The sequence below is a fragment of the Schistosoma haematobium genome, chromosome 1, assembly GCF_000699445.3.
Source record: "Schistosoma haematobium chromosome 1, whole genome shotgun sequence".
NCBI lineage: Eukaryota > Metazoa > Platyhelminthes > Trematoda > Strigeidida > Schistosomatidae > Schistosoma > Schistosoma haematobium.
Genome location: NC_067196.1, coordinates 34910885 through 34930491, shown reverse-complemented (window position 1 = coordinate 34930491; position 19607 = coordinate 34910885). Strand labels below are relative to the sequence as shown.

The window sequence follows — 19607 nt, the reverse complement described above, 5'->3', positions numbered from 1 at the left end:
GATGCCTTGAGAAGTTATATTGTGACCTAAGAACTATAAGGACTCTTTTCCGAATTCACACTTCTCAATGTTTATGGAAATACCACATTCTCTGAGTCGCATAAATAATTGCCGTAGTTGTTGTATATGCTCATCTTTAGTGGTGCTAGCTACTAATAAATCGTCAGTATACGCGTATACCCCAGATAAACCTCCAATGATCTGGTCGATAAACCGCTGAAAGGTTTGTGCCGCGTTAGTCAGTCCAAAAGGCATACGCAGGAATTCATATAGACCAAATGGGGTTGTTACCGCAGTTTTCGGTATGTCTTGTGGGGCAACAGGGATGTGTTAATATGCCCTGACTAAGTCGATCTTCGAGAAGATAGTAGTGCCCTCTATACTGTAGGTGAAATCATGGATGTGCGGTATAGGGTATCTGTCAGCTACTGTTTGTTTGTCCAGTGCTCTGTAATCTCCACATGGCCTAACCTCTCCATTCTTTTTCGGTACCATATGTAGCGGAGATGCCCACGGGCTGTTCGATGGCCTTACGATGCCTAGCCTCATCAGCTTGTCGAATTTTTGTTTTGCGATAGCTAGTCTTTTGGGATCCAACCCTCTTGGTCTTGCATTGATTGGTGGACCATTCGTTACTATGTGATGCTGAATAGAATGTTTGAGATCAGCTTTATTGTATGTCACCTTTACGAGTTCCGGGAACTCCCTTAACAACAATTTATATGGATCATTGCGACTTTTATCTATCACAAGGTTCATTGAAACGGCTTCCGTAAGTATTTCTTTTATCGAAGTGGTTTGACTGCCGTTTATAAGTCTGTGTTGTCTAGAGTCTACTAGCAGGTCAAAGTTACATAGGAAATATATGCCTATTATGGGCATCGATACGTCCGCCATGACAAAGCTCCAGCGGTATAAAGTACCACGTCCAAAATCTAGGGACAATTTCCGTTTGCCATATGTCTTAATATCTGATTTGTTTGTTGCTCTTAGCACTAATGACGGATTAGCGTTTTTCTTTCCTCGCTAACTGGAGGTACTACGCTAATTTCCACTCCAGTGTCAACTAAGAACTGTGCGCCAGTGGTTCGGTCTTGTATATAAAAGAGGCGACTATTTTCAGGCATTATGTGTGTTGATGCTGTTGCCATTGATACTCGTGGGTATCGGTTACTATCCCTGTTAAATCTACAAGGTTGTAGGCACTTTCTGGCCCCGTAGCCGAACATTTGATGATACCAACATATCGTGGGATTTGTGCGTCGTCTAGAAGTTGACCGGTTCCTGTCACGCGAGTGATCTCGCGATGACCTTCGTGGCTTTTCTCTCTGCGTTAACTCTGAGAGTCTTCGACACAAAACATTTATTTCCTCCTGCAGAGTATTAAGTCTATCGTCTATCGTCACGTTGTGTAGTAGAGGGCTTGTTTGCTTGCTTCTTTCGTATATTCCATCAGTTATCTTTGCCATGTTGTCTAAGTCAGCGTCAGTATCTCCCACATCTAGGATCTGCTGTATATTTGCCGGGAGTCGGCGGAGCCACGGTTGATAAAAGAGGTTATTGTCAATGTGCCTATCGCCAAGTAGACTTTTCATATAATTTTTTAGTTGTGACGGAGTTCTATCTCCAATTTGCACTTGGTTGAGGAGCTGTTCAACAGCTTGTTGGTCACTGAGAGAGAGGGTTTTAATTACTGCCTCTTTTAGCACGTCGTATGGTTTTTCAGTGTCTGGCTTCGCTAATGCCTCTCAAATGCTGTCTGCTACTTCGTCTAGGAGTAGTGTGCTTGTGAGGCCGAATTTATCCTTTTGCAAGAGAATGCGGTTAGCGAGAAAATAATTTTCAAGTCTTACAAACCAAAGTTTTGGGTCTATGACTATAAAAGAAGGCGCAGGAAGGTTAAGAGACCTCACGGACGAGGTTTGCTGTACGCTTGACACTGTGTTTTCGTAAGACATGTTTATAAAAAAATAAGTAGCACACGAAAATAATGTAACTGTCACAAGGAAAATAGACGGGCAAAAACAATGATAATAAAAAAATGGTACAATTTATAAAATGGAACAGACTTACTAAGTTGCACCAATATATCAATTGTTTATGAAAAACGTTATTTATTATGATTATGATCGTCACGTTCAATAACGTTTGTGAAATAATGCAAGTGTAATTAAAATAGTAATATAAATCCACTGTTGTAATTATAGTTTATATGATAATCCAAATTGAGATGAAAAGAGTCGGATTTTTGGGATTTGATTGTTTCGCCGAAATTCGCTTCCCGTTCTCACATCGTGATTACCAATTCTGTAGTGACTGTGCTTCGACAACTGATCACCCTCGAACCGTTATCGTATAATCTTCAACGATGTTTGAAATCAGAAGGCGAAAAGAAGCAGCTACTACAGTTTATTTAGCAGATAATTCGAACCAGACAGCAGAGGCAAAATGGATGAGCAAGCGAACTACGATTGTAGCAGTAGCAGTAGCGAGTAGTTGTAGTGAATGGGTGCAAATGTACATATATATATATATATATATATATATATATATATGAAAATGGATGAGCCAGCGAATAGATTAGGCAGTTAATAATGAAGCTAGCAGAATGAATACATGCGTAGGCGCTAAACAATGTTCAAGCATATGTATTTCATACAAGCACAATAATAATAACAGTACAACAAGTTGTTATATCATGGATGACCTTGTCCATTAAATAGGTCAACAAAAGACCTTGACTGAACTAAACTCAACTGCACGTGAGTTGCTATAATAGCTCCCTCCTGCAAACAAAGATATATGGAAAAATGTCTGTGTTTGTACAAAGAATAGTAAACTGAATAGGGTAGTTACAATCGTTTGAAAAAATGGCTTATGCAAAATTAAGATGAAGTTAGTGTGTGCTGTACATTTGGTTTGTGACCGTCCGTGAGGTTATATAAAATAATAGCAAGAAATAGAAGGAATGCGGTATTGTTTTTACATTTTAAGTAAAAATTATACGAATAAGTGTTAGGGTACATAAGATATGCTGAGTTTTATGGCGTATAACATGAGCTTAATAATGCATGTGTATGCAATGAAGTGGAAGTTATAATTAATATTTAAAATAGTAGAAGATCATTAATAAGAAACCGTAGCGACATATTGTTGGGGCCATCTTACTCTGCGGCCAAATCTTGTTGTTATCGGAGTCTTGTCTTTTTGTTGTGTTAACGTCGTTGATTCTTGCGACTCGTGTTTCGCTGGTGTGACCATCTTAGAGGAGTTTGTACTTGTTGATTGAATATCGCTATCGATAAAAGCTGGCTTTACTCGACCGATGCTAATTACATCTGTCTTCTCAGCTTTCTCTATGGTAACCGTTTTATTCGTCCTCTCTATCACTTTAAATGGGCCATCGTAACTCGGTTGTAGAGGTGGTTGTACTTTATCTCTTCTAATGAATGCGTGAGTGCTGTTATGCGGTTCTTGTGGTATGAATACTCGTCGTTGTTGTGATCTGGGGGTGTTATTTTTAGCTCGCTCATGTGCTTTCTCAGGCGTTGCACATAGCCGGTTACATCAGTCGGAACACCTTTACTTGGAGTGAAAAATTCTCCGGGTAACCGTAGAGTAGTTCCGTAAACCAACTCGGCTGGAAAACATCCCATGTCTTGCTTAATTGTTGATCTTAGAGCCAACATTACTAAAGGAAGTTTATTGACCCAATCGTTGTTAACAATGACGGCTGTAAAGGACGCTTTTAATTGCCTATGTGGGCGTTCGACCATTCCGTTTGCCATTGGATGGTACGATGTCGTTCGGATTCGTTTAATACCGAGGAGTTCTGTAAGCTGTTGAAAGAGTCGACTTTCGAATTGTGCTCCTCTATCAGTTGTGATAGTTGTTGGCACACCGTAGTAAGAAATCCAATTTTCAATTAGGGTTTTGGCTACCGTTTCAGCTGAGGTGTCTTTTATTGGTACTGCTACTGGCCATCGTGTAAACCTGTCGATGCATGTAAAGATATAATTGTATCCATTTGAAACAGGCAGTGGTCCTACAATATCGATGTGTATATGTTCAAATCTAGTGTCTGGGTGTGAAAACGGACCCACCGCAGAGCTAGTATGGCGATGTACTTTGACTTTTTGGCACTTCATGCATGCTTGTGTCCAATTACGTACATCGTGATTCATGTTTGTCCATACAAATCGTTCGCTAATCAGCTTTATCTTGGCTTTTATTCCTGGGTGCGACATGTTGTGCATGCTTTCGAATATTTTGTGTCGCAACGTTTTCGGGATAAATGGTCGCGGTCGCATATTACTTTCGTGTTACCGAATACTAATGATGTTGTAACACCGGATCTGAGTTTATTTAACTCGATGTCTCTCTCCTGTAACTTTGCCAGACCGCTGTAATCAATCCCACTTGCCATAAGTGTGCTTATCGTTGCTCTTGACAATGCGTCGGCCACATCGTTTTCTTGTCCTTTAACGTACTGTATGTCGGACGTGAACTGTGAAATGAACTCTAGCGGTCGGATCTCTCTCGGTGAATAATTGTCTTGCTTTGCACTTAATGCTTTCGTTAGTGGTTTATGGTCTGTATAGACGGTAAAATTTATGCCTTCGACCATATGACGAAGTGTTTAATTGCTAGGTAAATTGCTAAGAGTTCTCTTCCGAAAGTACTATATCTTGTTTGTGTCGGATTCAGTCTTTTCGAAAATGATGAGAGTGTTTCCCATATGCCATTTACTAATTGTTGTAAAGCGGCTCCTACCGCCACGTCCGATGCATCCGTCATGATAGCTAATGGTGTCCCACTCTTTCATCTGGTTAGTGTCGCTTCTTTAGTTAGTGCTTTTTTAGCGTCCTCGAATGCTTGAATCGCGTCTGGTGATAATTGGAATGTCCGTGTGTGCCCGCGTAACGCATCTGTTAATGGTTGCAATATTGACACACAATTGGGAATAAATCGTCTGTAATAATTTATTAACCCGATAAATCGACGTAACTTGTTCCATGAGTCGGGTAGTGGATAATTCCTAATGGCGTCGACTTCTGTTGCTATTGGTGTGATGCCTTGAGAAGTTATATTGTGACCTAAGAACTATAAGGACTCTTTTCCGAATTCACACTTCTCAATGTTTATGGAAATACCACATTCTCTGAGTCGCATAAATAATTGCCGTAGTTGTTGTATATGCTCATCTTTAGTGGTGCTAGCTACTAATAAATCGTCAGTATACGCGTATACCCCAGATAAACCTCCAATGATCTGGTCGATAAACCGCTGAAAGGTTTGTGCCGCGTTAGTCAGTCCAAAAGGCATACGCAGGAATTCATATAGACCAAATGGGGTTGTTACCGCAGTTTTCGGTATGTCTTGTGGGGCAACAGGGATGTGTTAATATGCCCTGACTAAGTCGATCTTCGAGAAGATAGTAGTGCCCTCTATACTGTAGGTGAAATCATGGATGTGCGGTATAGGGTATCTGTCAGCTACTGTTTGTTTGTCCAGTGCTCTGTAATCTCCACATGGCCTAACCTCTCCATTCTTTTTCGGTACCATATGTAGCGGAGATGCCCACGGGCTGTTCGATGGCCTTACGATGCCTAGCCTCATCAGCTTGTCGAATTTTTGTTTTGCGATAGCTAGTCTTTTGGGATCCAACCCTCTTGGTCTTGCATTGATTGGTGGACCATTCGTTACTATGTGATGCTGAATAGAATGTTTGAGATCAGCTTTATTGTATGTCACCTTTACGAGTTCCGGGAACTCCCTTAACAACAATTTATATGGATCATTGCGACTTTTATCTATCACAAGGTTCATTGAAACGGCTTCCGTAAGTATTTCTTTTATCGAAGTGGTTTGACTGCCGTTTATAAGTCTGTGTTGTCTAGAGTCTACTAGCAGGTCAAAGTTACATAGGAAATATATGCCTATTATGGGCATCGATACGTCCGCCATGACAAAGCTCCAGCGGTATAAAGTACCACGTCCAAAATCTAGGGACAATTTCCGTTTGCCATATGTCTTAATATCTGATTTGTTTGTTGCTCTTAGCACTAATGACGGATTAGCGTTTTTTCTTTCCTCGCTAACTGGAGGTACTACGCTAATTTCCACTCCAGTGTCAACTAAGAACTGTGCGCCAGTGGTTCGGTCTTGTATATAAAAGAGGCGACTATTTTCAGGCATTATGTGTGTTGATGCTGTTGCCATTGATACTCGTGGGTATCGGTTACTATCCCTGTTAAATCTACAAGGTTGTAGGCACTTTCTGGCCCCGTAGCCGAACATTTGATGATACCAACATATCGTGGGATTTGTGCGTCGTCTAGAAGTTGACCGGTTCCTGTCACGCGAGTGATCTCGCGATGACCTTCGTGGCTTTTCTCTCTGCGTTAACTCTGAGAGTCTTCGACACAAAACATTTATTTCCTCCTGCAGAGTATTAAGTCTATCGTCTATCGTCACGTTGTGTAGTAGAGGGCTTGTTTGCTTGCTTCTTTCGTATATTCCATCAGTTATCTTTGCCATGTTGTCTAAGTCAGCGTCAGTATCTCCCACATCTAGGATCTGCTGTATATTTGCCGGGAGTCGGCGGAGCCACGGTTGATAAAAGAGGTTATTGTCAATGTGCCTATCGCCAAGTAGACTTTTCATATAATTTTTTAGTTGTGACGGAGTTCTATCTCCAATTTGCACTTGGTTGAGGAGCTGTTCAACAGCTTGTTGGTCACTGAGAGAGAGGGTTTTAATTACTGCCTCTTTTAGCACGTCGTATGGTTTTTCAGTGTCTGGCTTCGCTAATGCCTCTCAAATGCTGTCTGCTACTTCGTCTAGGAGTAGTGTGCTTGTGAGGCCGAATTTATCCTTTTGCAAGAGAATGCGGTTAGCGAGAAAATAATTTTCAAGTCTTACAAACCAAAGTTTTGGGTCTATGACTATAAAAGAAGGCGCAGGAAGGTTAAGAGACCTCACGGACGAGGTTTGCTGTACGCTTGACACTGTGTTTTCGTAAGACATGTTTATAAAAAAATAAGTAGCACACGAAAATAATGTAACTGTCACAAGGAAAAATAGACGGGCAAAAACAATGATAATAAAAAATGGTACAATTTATAAAATGGAACAGACTTACTAAGTTGCACCAATATATCAATTGTTTATGAAAAAACGTTATTTATTATGATTATGATCGTCACGTTCAATAACGTTTGTGAAATAATGCAAGTGTAATTAAAATAGTAATATAAATCCACTGTTGTAATTATAGTTTATATGATAATCCAAATTGAGATGAAAAGAGTCGGATTTTTGGGATTTGATTGTTTCGCCGAAATTCGCTTCCCGTTCTCACATCGTGATTACCAATTCTGTAGTGACTGTGCTTCGACAACTGATCACCCTCGAACCGTTATCGTATAATCTTCAACGATGTTTGAAATCAGAAGGCGAAAAGAAGCAGCTACTACAGTTTATTTAGCAGATAATTCGAACCAGACAGCAGAGGCAAAATGGATGAGCAAGCGAACTACGATTGTAGCAGTAGCAGTAGCGAGTAGTTGTAGTGAATGGGTGCAAATGTACATATATATATATATATATATATATATGAAAATGGATGAGCCAGCGAATAGATTAGGCAGTTAATAATGAAGCTAGCAGAATGAATACATGCGTAGGCGCTAAACAATGTTCAAGCATATGTATTTCATACAAGCACAATAATAATAACAGTACAACAAGTTGTTATATCATGGATGACCTTGTCCATTAAATAGGTCAACAAAAGACCTATAGTCTTTTCGACACTTTAGTTGATATGTGGTCAATTACTTTTTCAGAGTTTTTTATAATTTCGAGATCGGAATTTCTGGAACACTGAATAAATATTTGTACGGTAATAAGTCTTGGATAGTTTGGGTGAGGCTGAGTTCTGTTTGGCTGCTTTTAGATCTACCAGTGCTGAGATGATCGGAGTTTATATCAAAGTTTTTAAGGTCGCTACGGTTACATACTGACCTGTTGCAGGTGTCTACCGGGTGTTCACTTTGTGCATACTTAGTTGGGGGGTGGGGTATATGTCTGGGTGAGAAGTCGAGATCTACATCATCGGGCTGTCTGTTGCAGGCAGGCTTACATGTACTCCGTGGGCCGCTACTCAGGATGGCCGGTTGTGAGATTGTTGGGTGTTTGGGGTCAGCCGCACTGTCTAAATACTGCTCACAACATGTGGTGCTTTTGTTCGGACTGACAAATGATGTCGACTCTAACGGTATGTGACTGCTCTTATTTATATCTACAAGCAAGATACAAGGTAGTAATATGCCTCGTCCACGTAAAGGGTGCACGTTTAGTGTAAGCTCTATCCGGTTGATATGCGGTGTGTTGAAGTCCCCAATGATGAGACAACATTCTGCCATACTCCAAGAACAGATGTGTCTTAGGATAAAGTCGTCAGCAAGACAAAACGGACTACGGTATATTCCCCCTATAGTCACTAACCCATTTCTAGATTTAATCTTACAAAATGCAACCTAACATGTGCCACTGATATGAGCCTCCGATATTGTTAATTGTATACGAAAGTGATCCCTAACGTATAATATTGTACCTCCCCCTTTGCGACTTGAAACCCTATCACTTCTAATACAGATATAGTCTGCAGTGAACGGAGAACAGTCTATATCTACTGTGAACCAAGTTTCTGTAACAACGATTATATCGGGACATGATTCTTCCACCATCAGACTTAGCTCGGACGTTTTATTTCTAAGACTACGAGCGTTCGTGTAGCACACGCTTAAGTCGTTTTGGCAATCAATCGTTCCTCCCATACAGGCCTCGGAAGCATTGGCTTCCAAGACCTGACTACCCGAAAACCCTTAACGGTAAGGTTATTTTCGCTATTTGATATGCGAGTCCTCAACTCCGTAAGAGCATTCTTCCACTTGATTCGATCCTCGAGCGGCCAATCTGGTCGAATACGGATATTTGTCACGAGTTTTTGGTGCGTTTTTCAATAATATGTCTCTTTCTTTGAAACTCTCGAGAACCAGCTTCAGGATTCTTCTTGGTTGGGTCTCACCTCCAACCCATTTACCAAGTCGTATTACTTTTGTAATATGTACCCCTGAAACCTCTTCAGGCAGCACATTTCTTACCACTAACTGCAGGTCATGTGCATGTCTTCTAGCAGGGTCGTTATCTTTCAACTCCTCTAGATTCCAAATAATTAAACTAGGAAGGGGTTTAGCTTCCTTTGAAATTGTGTTAACAGCTTTCGGCCGTGACGATAGATCCTGTATATTAACCACTGGTATCTTACGATTAGCTTTTATTGTAACAGAGTTCTGTGAGTGACTCACAACAGTGTTAGACAAAGCTTTACTTTGGGACGGATTGGTCTGAGAGTCCACCAAGGACTTATCAAGTAAACAGTCATTAGTTTTAGCTGTTATTTGATTTTTCTTCTCAGTCACGCCAGGATGGGTTTCACTCTTACCATCAGGTTTTGGTAGTGAAGTATGTGACTCACAATGAGAGTCCATCAGTGAGTTACTAACTACCTGTGTACTGCCTACAGCTTTTTTCCTTTCGTTTCGTTTCCTACGTACCGTAGTCCATTTTTCATCCCTCAGGACATTAGGACTATTTGGAACGGTGATGGTTTTATCTAGTTCGTTGGTTCCCACTAAAGGTGCATTGTTATTAATGTCAGTACCAGGTGGTATTACTCCCCTTGTTAATGTTAACGGCGATCTCACTTTTGCGTCGGTCAGAGTCGGTTGTTTGAGGCGTCGCGTAACAGCAGGTACTACACAGACTCAATCGTCACTGTCAGCGCCGGTGTTGTCAGCGCATGTGTCATCGTTTTTCTTGCAGGCCAAAGCCAATAAGCCCATAGCCTCCTGAATTAGTACCTTTTCATCCGTACAGCAGAACATACAAAGCCAATGCGAGTTAGGCTTCGAGTATCTCCTGTATGCCATCGGACTTAGGCGTGTACGCATTTTGTGGTACCACTTTTTACAGTCATCACACTGCATTCCCTCCTCAATAGGGAACAAACAATTTGGTTGCCCACATTTGTGAGTCTTACCAACCATTGTAATTAAATTTAAAAGGTTTAAAAACACACAATGATCACAATGTGAATATAAGTGTTAGTCTAGAAGTTAAAAAAGGTACCTAGGACAAAATTTAGCAAAAAAATTTCAAACGTTAACCAAAATACTTTTAGTTAAAGTAGACCAAGAATGGTTTTTGGTGCAATAAGTACCCAAAGCAAGTATAATTACAACAAATACAAAAATCACTGCCCTTTTTGTAACGAGCGCGTATGGTGTTTGAGGCCTTAAGGCCACATTATTTGTTCTCAACATACTTTATCCAATAATTCTGGTTACGGCTAAGTCAATTATGCTTGGTTCAAGAACTTTCGAATTCATTCACAGATGGATCATTTCACTAAACCCTTAGACGACAAGTAAAAACGACCTAAAGACCACTGTGTGCACAATGTATAGCCTAATAAATCAAAAGTAACACATACTATATAAAGACAGGTGAAGCGTAACACCGCAATAAACGTGAGAAATAAGTGAAAACAATACTATTAAACTTGAAGATTACACAAGCATTCGGATTTTGGCAACGCTTTAACCAGTAACATCTTCCACTATGAATCGTACCCTTCAAGCGAAATCAAGAGACAGTAGCGAAGGGGTTTGAAGATATATATGATAGGTTATCAGTATACCGAGGGTCGACTGATCTAGACTGGCTAGCGATTGCGAGCGATGTTGAGCACGGCGTTCCCACTCGTGATTTGGTGTGGATGCATGACCGAACACCTTCAGCTAAGTGAGCCTATTAAAACTTATGTGGTCAACATCCAATGCCGAAGACTTACAGAGCTATTTATTTTGGGGATTTATTCTCCGCTACAAACTTAATTCATAAAGTCAATATGTGATTGGTAAAGTCTTTCAAAAGCGATTTTCATCCACTGAAATGATGGAATTCTTCATTCTACTCACCTTCCTTATACAACACTCTATTCAGGTGTGATACAACTCCAAATCATACAGCCTCACACTCTCTCAAAACTGAAACCGAAATTGAGCACTCGCGGTCAGTTCGGGTGTTTTGGTCCGAAACAATGGCGAGTGCTGTACGCAAGAAACTTGCTATTGTTGGAGATGGTGCATGCGGAAAAACTTGTTTACTTATTGTACTGCACATCTTTCGTTAACCTTAATTCATTTGACTCAACAGTTTGTCACTCCGTACTATCGATGTCTCAAAGCATGATTTGCTGAAATGTTCTCATCATTATCGAATTTTTGATGTTCTTAATCCCAGTCGACGTTGCTGCACAAGGCCTACTAATAGTTACTAGAACCGTGGGGCATGGAATTTCTCCAGTTTCTTCCATTTTAATAAACCCAAATGCGCAAAATATGGAGTAACTAGCCATAAGGAGGAATGTCGCAGACACAGCAAAACCTCATTTCAATATCAAATGTCACGAAGAATCGATTGTGTTCATATTTTGTCAAAGTCCAGCCCTCGGTGATTACGCAAGTGTTTATCCATACATTTTGATGATTGTATCATCACACTTCATCCGATGCTACCTTCATTTCTTGCAAAACTTGGTCAGCCGAGCATTTATCCTACTAACGATTACATAAATAATGCATATGGCATCCCAATCGACATTTTGGAATTATCAAAAATACTGCCAAGTTTAGTGATCTAATGATCAAATCCAAATGTTATGCTACTGACGGATCCTTCATTCTATTGAGTTTTGAGTGGATCACAGAATTAAAAATATTCGACTATTCATTTGATCTAATTTGTAATCCAGATTTTAAAATACTCCACCAGTCGTTTAATCTCGTTTGCAATCAGGCACGACGGTTAAAACCGCTGTGAATAACCTCGAATCCAGCCTCACCCAATTGCGTCTCCCTTGCTTAGTCAATGATCGGAAGGAAGACTAGGACCAAATTACTTTGCACGTACCCACAAATAAAAATTCGGGGTTTCAAACCCAAGACGAGGAGAGACAAACGGTAGTTTCTTAATGGGTCACCAGTGCGCTTAAGCATTTTTCGACGATGGAGGCCTGTGTGGGTAGTAGGCATCATTGTAAGAAGAGCCGATGACGTGATGTGCAAAACTGATGTTCGAAGTAAATGCAGAAGAATGGTAAAATTTCTAGGGAATAGGTGGTTTTCCTAAAGAGTACAATTATATATATATGGATATTTGTGCGTTTTATTCGTAAGACCAGCATACTTTCTCGTTCACCCTTATGTTCTCGCCAAAGTGGTGAGTTGTGGGGTCAACGCGTGGCACGTCGTATATAAGTATGAGACTCCCGTCAATGCCCATCACAAGTTATCCTCGACAATCCTAGAACTTCGAACCAAACAGATATGGAAAAGAGGAAAACTTTAATGTGTGACACATATACAGGTAGTAATCTCCCAGTCGTGCCGATACGTTGTCGATGCAACGTCTTCAACCTGTTGCATAAACCTTCTATTCCGGGTATTCGCGCAACCACCAAGCTCATAGGAGAACGATTCCATTGGGCTGAAATGAATAAAGCCGTGAAGGAGTATGCACGCTTTAATTTAGGCTGTCAGGAATCTAAGTTCCGAGATGGTGGAGAAGATTTGTAGCTCAGGTGGATGATTTTGGTGGAGTTTTGTTCTCTGAGCAGGATGGTTTGTCGTGGAGTTTTCATCGTTCTTCTGTACGATATCATCAGCACAAACGTCTATCTGAAGTTTGTGCTGATGATATCGTACAGAAGAACGATGAAAACTCCACGACAAACCATCCTGCTCAGAGAACAAAACTCTGCCGGAATCTAAGTTCATTAGACAAAGCAAATGTCACTTAGGCTCTTCCACAATTCCCGACGCTGTTTTGACTATATTCACCTTGATTTGGTAGAACCCTTACAGGAGTTAAATGGGCACTCTTACCTTTAAGTATGATGCCCAGAAGCAGTATTGTAGTGTCGGTCACTATGTTAAGCTTATATGACTTACCCTGGCTTCTGCACAGGCCAATTTGTCCATTTTCTCGAATCACGTTCTGACACTGCTAACTGCTCACTTATCAACTTTGACTGTTTTTATATAAACCTGTGTGTGTGCACATTTTATCCTACTCACCACACGTCTGCAGCTTATTTTTTTGTGACTATAAATACTGACTAACGCTTTATAAATCGAGTTGGCTCACACACCATCTCTACTCCGCGCCATTTCGCTTCGCTTTCTTTACGCTTCATTCCTCTGACTGTCTGTCCAAATCAATGACGTAGAAAAAACATATATACAAAACAATCTATTCTCGCATTTGACATATTTTATTTCCGTTATTCACTGATGCGATTTATGTCGATGATTATACACGAGAATAAGCGATATGTATATTACGGCACAAATCATACAGTCTAAATAGACTTCATAAACATAGTTCCCTTTATTAGTTTTTCAGGAAAACTGGAAACTCAAGTGTATAGGCAACCGACCCATATGGATCAAATTCTCATCTACAACAGAAACAACCAAAGAGCTCACAAAATCAACTGCGTACACACTTTGTTCAAGGGGCGAGGACACACTGCAGCACACTGGCAGCAAGAAAAATAAAGAGAAATACCTGAAGGGCGTATTTCAAAACAACGGCTACACAATCAACTTCATCAAAAAATACCAGCCGCACGCATCATCAGAACTCAAATCAGGCACATAAATCAACAAAAGGATCTCCCTACCATACATAAAAGACATATCAGAAAATTCAACGAGACTGCCGAAGACTTTCGGGATAGGTGTTGCACACAAACCGACAAAATCACTACAATCAATCCTATGCAAACCAAAGGATGAAATAACAAAGGAAAACAAATCAAACATCACCTACAAAATAAATTGTGCCAACTGCGAAAAACACTACATCGGACAAAGTGGACGTCCCGTTCACCTTCGCCTACACGAACATCAATTAGCAGTCAAACGCCATGATATTTCCTCACTTTTATCAATACACGTGGACAACTGCGGACACTCATTCGATTGGGAAATTGTAGAAATCTAAGACAGAGGAAGTTCCAAAAACACCAGAGAATTTTTAGAAGCCTGGCACTCAGGTCAACCAGTAATCAACAAGCACGTTGAAACCGATCCAATTTAGCAACCAATCAGGAAAATCATGCACAAATATAGGAACAACAACCAAACCAATGGGAGACACAACCAAAACAAAGAAGTAAACAATGAAAAATTTAAGGTCAGTAAGAACCAATCAACATCGAGGTGTACAGAACAAGCTGGGAAACGCACATGGAAAAATTCGAACACTTCACTTCTATCCGAGGTTTGTGCTGATGATGTCGTTCAGGAGGACGATGAGAGCTCCACGACCAAAACATCCAGCCAAGAGAATAAAACTCCATCACTATTATTGTTGTAGAAATGTTAAAACAGGTAATATGTTTGGTTTAAATTATTAATTCAAATGACGTTTATGCCGGTAAGCTGTCCATATGAGGTGATTTCCAAGTAATCTGTGCTGTTAGGCCAGCTGAAATAGCAAATGTATAACCGTGGAAAAGAATTCCAGCTAGTGTTTCAGTTAGTTTGATATGGTTTATTTAGTTATGTGGAGATTTTCTCGACCTCATCTTTACCGTGATAGAATTCAGTAATACTACTAATACATATGAATGGTCATCAAAAAATTTTCAATACGTGAAAAGTGATACTTATATGAATTTTGGACAGATAACTAAGAGCAATTCGTTAAACATGAGTGTATTCGTAAGAGACATGCTCTAGACTCAATGTTCTGATTTGCAATAGACTATTTATTTATATTTATACCTACCGGCTGATGGTGCACACAAGTTAGTTGCAAGTATGCAGTTTAGCATAAGGCGGAATACAATTGAACTGATATAGTGATTATACTGGTTGGAATCAACCAAGCTTATGTGCCACAATTATAGGTGATGTGGTCCTGCAAGATGTCTTCGGCTAAATAAGTCTTCACAAAGATGATTAACAGTGAGTGATGCTCATATGATTATCAGGGAGAACATAAGTTTTAACTAAGGAGATTACACTCCCAACTCATGTCTATGATAATGGCTTGAACCTTAGTCAGTTTTGTGGAAAATTCGGCAGTAATGTTTTCAGAATGCAGGAGGTTTGCTCGACTGCTTATACTGATGATTTGCATGCATGATTGTGTCGCTAAACCTTCAATTAGGATAAAGAAGTTTTGAGATATTTACTGAATGAGCAACTGATAGAGAAACATATTGTAATCACCCATAATGGATGAAGATAACGAGAAAACAACACTATTTAAGGATAATTATAAGTCAATTTGTTGACCGATTTTGTCAATAGTTTCATCAATATTTTTAATCATATTACGTGATTGTCAAGTCATGACATTGCTTTATGACGATATCCTGAAACCATTTTGTTTAACTACTTATGGTGTCGATTGAGGACTAGCCAGTGGATAATAGGTATTGTTGCTTCAGGTGCTTCTAAAATATCAGACGTTTGTAGCATTAACGAATCCGAGCTGCCTGGTTGTATTGCGAATTCTAACTTAAAAACATTCGTCTACTTAGTGTTAATTTTAATAGTAGGCTCCGGAGTTACGATTTTAAATGTTTGTTTGATCAACGACTACCTGATACTTTTGTTAGTATACTAGTGCAGTATGATGATACCTAAATTCGGTGACTTTATTATCTAAACCATGTTCGCCTTTTTAAGCATCTATTATGATAGACCAATTCATAATCCCAAATGCGTATAGCAGTTGTGACTATGATGGGTTTAGTGGAAAATGTCAAAGGAGATTCAAACGATTTTTTATTTTAAACGACATAGATATATAATGCAGCGCATGTACAGGCCAGGTTATCATGAAGATTGATGAGGTATATGCTAATTTAACAATAAAAACGTCTCCAGAAAAGTAATTTTGGTGTTAAGACTATTTTTGGAACTTTAGGTAGGAATATGATGAGTTATAAAATTTCCATAAGAAGTTCCTGCATTTAGCTTAATGAAATTTATAAATATGTGACAAAAGCAACTGGAAAATATGTACATGTTAAGTACAAAATATCATCCAGTAAAGTAGATTATTCCGATTATTCAATTGACGACATATAACGATCCATAAGCATTTAGAATTAAACATGCAGCATGGCAACTATTTCCAGGGTGCTTAGTGCTGTTGAGGTTTTTGTCACTCGTTCGAATCAGAACAAATGAATGAGTCCAGATAATTGTGTGGCTGTCATTGTGTGAGCCATCTGAAATGGACTTATGATTGCAGAAAATTTATGGATTAAACTCACTGTAAGTTCCTGCGATGTTATCCTTTTCGTTTTGCAATGGAACTCGAAAATTGGAAATTAAGCAGGCAGTGGTCGGAAGAAAAGATATAATAGGATAGCGAATAGTTTAAAACACGATGATGCGTTAAGTGAGAAAAACAATATGAAGAATTAGGTCCAGATAACTATTTAGTCCTTGTTTATGTTGCTAGTCAATGTATGTTTATGTTATTCACAGGTCATATTTACTAGAGCTTGATGCTTGAACAAGTTTATTTCGCTGAGGCATGTTAATGAGCCATCAAATGCCATGATATTTCCTCACTTTTATCAATACACGTGGACAACTGCGGACACTCATTTGATTGAGAAATTGTAGTTTACAAAAAAAATCCGAAGGACAATGGAAGATGTGAGAACCAGGAGAGTAGCTGACATAACTTCAGATCACCACCTAGTTGTGGATAATTTAAAACTGAAACTAAAGAAGAGCTGGAAAACTGGATAAACAACACTACAGAGGTTCAATACAGCCTTCCTTCGTGACACTGACGAACTCAGTGAATTTAAGATAGCTCTCAACAACAGGGTCCAAGCCTTACAAGATCTACTGAAGGAAGAAAAAACTACTATCGAGGACAAGTGAAAAGGTATCAAAGAAGCATGAACTTCAACGTGTCAAGAGGTTCTGGGCCTCAAGAAGCATCATCATAAGTCCAAGCACAAGCTGAGTACATAGAAGCAAACAAGCAAGTAAAGAAGTGCATTAAAGCCGACAAGAAGAAATACGTGGAAAAAGCTGCAAGAGAAGGAAATATGAAACAGCTTTACGATACAACGAAGAAACTAGCAGGGAAATATAGTAGATCAGAGAGACCGGTCAAAGCGAGGGCCTCATTCCTACAACTGAAGAACATGTGGAACTCAAAACAACGGTCAACCAATATCAAAGTGAGAATCTTCAATACCAACTTCAAGTCAGTTCTGCTGTACGGAGCTGAAACTTGAAGAACTACAACAACCACCTCATCAAGAAAAATACAAGTATTTATAAATAGTTCTCTACGCAAGATACCCAACATTCATTGGCCGGATACCATCAGCAACAGCCTACTGTGGGAGAGAACAAACCAGCTTCCAACTAAGGAGGAAATTAGAAAAAGATGATGGAAATGGACATGACATGCATTACGAAAATCACCAAACAGCATCACGAGGCAAGCCCTGACTTGGAATCCTGAAAGAAGGCGGAAAAGGGGAAGGACAAAGAACACATTGCGTCGGGAAATAGAAGCAGATATGGAAAGGATGAATAACAACTGGAAAGAACCGGAAAGTATTGCCGAGGACAGGGTTGAATGGAGAATGTTGATGAGCGGCCTTCACGAAAAGTAACAGGCGTAGATAAGTATCTTCTCAGGCTGTTTACATTGATATGACTTGCTTGACAATGAACTCGCCACAGATGATAATGATTGAGGAATTACTAATATACATATTGTAAGCCGGGAATTACGCCATCACGTATATCGACTGAGTCCTATTTAAATGAATTTATACTACTTCAACTGTATTCCAAAATTGTGACTCCTTTCCGCAACCGGACGGAATGAATTAACCTCTTATTTAATACACTGGCTGACTTCAGATCCTTGCCTTGGAAATGCAGTCTAGAATGACCGCGTACCTTAAGTCATATCTTCAACAACATCACTTACCGTGGCGAGCTGTGCATACAGTGTGTGAAATGAAAAAGTCAATGAAGTATAACATGAAGGAGTTTATTCACCTTCTGAGAATATGGGATATTGTTTTACAATTCCCAAGTCTCAGGAAGTTGGTAAACAGATTCTTTGTATTATGATAATTATCATGGACTCTGGTGTATAGCTTTTTAAATCTACGTAGATTAAAAAATTTGATTATTTTACTCATCAAAAAACATTTTCTTGTTTGATGTTAACTAAGACCCTTTAAATTATTTGGATTTGCAGTATAGAGTTGTGGCGATTGTTGGGTTGAAATTGGTATCGTGAAAGGATCAATGTAAGACCACCACTGGAAACCTGGAAGCACTGGACGGCCGTCTCGTCTTAGTACGGGGCCTCTCAGCAGTGCGCCTCCATAACCTTGCACATGAGACTCGAATCCAGGATCTTCGGTATCGCACATGAACGCTTAGCCTCCAGACCGCTGAGCCGGCATCAAATGGTGCTAATGCCTAACTTCCACCAATCCAAGATATTGTACAACCGTCCACCATTGTCTATAGCAAGTAATTGCCTCATGGCAGACACGGTTGAACTCCACTGGCCACAGCTTCTCACTAGAAGTCCAGGGAATTCATTCTGAAGCCAGTCACTGATGAGTTTAAATAGGTGTATTCATAGTTAGACAGCGCAATTGAAACTCATATTTTAAGACTGATGAATGCTCAGGTAAAATTTGATACTATTGACCCACAAAGTACTCATTCAAGTACAGAAATTATTCCCGAGAGTGAAATTGACACTTGTTTCCTAAATGTGTCGAATACCTAACCTAATGGTATCTTATTGACGTGCAACTCAGCAAGGGAACTATTATCACCATTCACAAACAGATGATGTATACAGAAGTATTGTGAAGAAACCATTTTGGGTTTCTCCAAAAATACAATTATACACAACTTCCAATAATGCTCGCATAATATCCACCACAGTTAAACAGGTCTTGTAGTATTTAATTTGAGTTTAAGGAAAAAACGGGATGCGTGTCCATCTGGGTTCAAATCTGTGTCAGAAGAACTTAGCCAAATCGTTCACTCTGGATCTTGCTGCTTTAAAAAAATGAATATAACTTGTGGCGTTTTACGGTAACTCGAACCTAAATTTGGTTCTACTTAATCATATACTTAAACCCCTCAACATTGTTCATTACGTGAGTGCAAGGTACAACAAAACGTTGAACTTTTATGAGCGCACTGCATCACAAATGCCTAAAACAAAAAAATCTGGTGTGATTCGTAATGGTAAACTCTAATCAAAGCGGATCTAGATTACTGTTACTATATACAATTGTATCATACCCATACTCTCATATGGTATTCTAGTTTACATTAATTGCAGATATAATAATTTAATAAGAAATCGAACCTGGTCACTACTACGTCTCTATCATATCATCTCACAACCTGCACATTAAGGGGAGTATCCTGTGG

At 39.6% G+C, this 19607-nt stretch overlaps 2 protein-coding genes across 2 annotated transcripts; one reads left to right on the top strand and one right to left on the bottom strand.

Moving 5' to 3' along the window:
• Positions 1 to 3126: 3126 nt before the first annotated feature.
• On the bottom strand, positions 3127 to 4256 carry MS3_00008490 (uncharacterized protein; the record flags this gene model as incomplete). The annotated part of the gene is made up of 1 exon (XM_035730154.2): positions 3127 to 4256. One exon carries the CDS (start codon positions 4254 to 4256, stop codon positions 3387 to 3389), a length of 870 nt encoding a protein of 289 aa, XP_035587943.2. The 3' UTR covers positions 3127 to 3386.
• A 13815-nt stretch (positions 4257 to 18071) lies between these two features.
• MS3_00008479 (uncharacterized protein) lies at positions 18072 to 18948 on the top strand (the record flags this gene model as incomplete). Its single annotated transcript, XM_012946433.3, has 2 exons — positions 18072 to 18234; positions 18803 to 18948. 2 exons carry the CDS (start codon positions 18072 to 18074, stop codon positions 18946 to 18948), a joined length of 309 nt encoding a protein of 102 aa, XP_012801887.2.
• Positions 18949 to 19607: the final 659 nt, after the last annotated feature.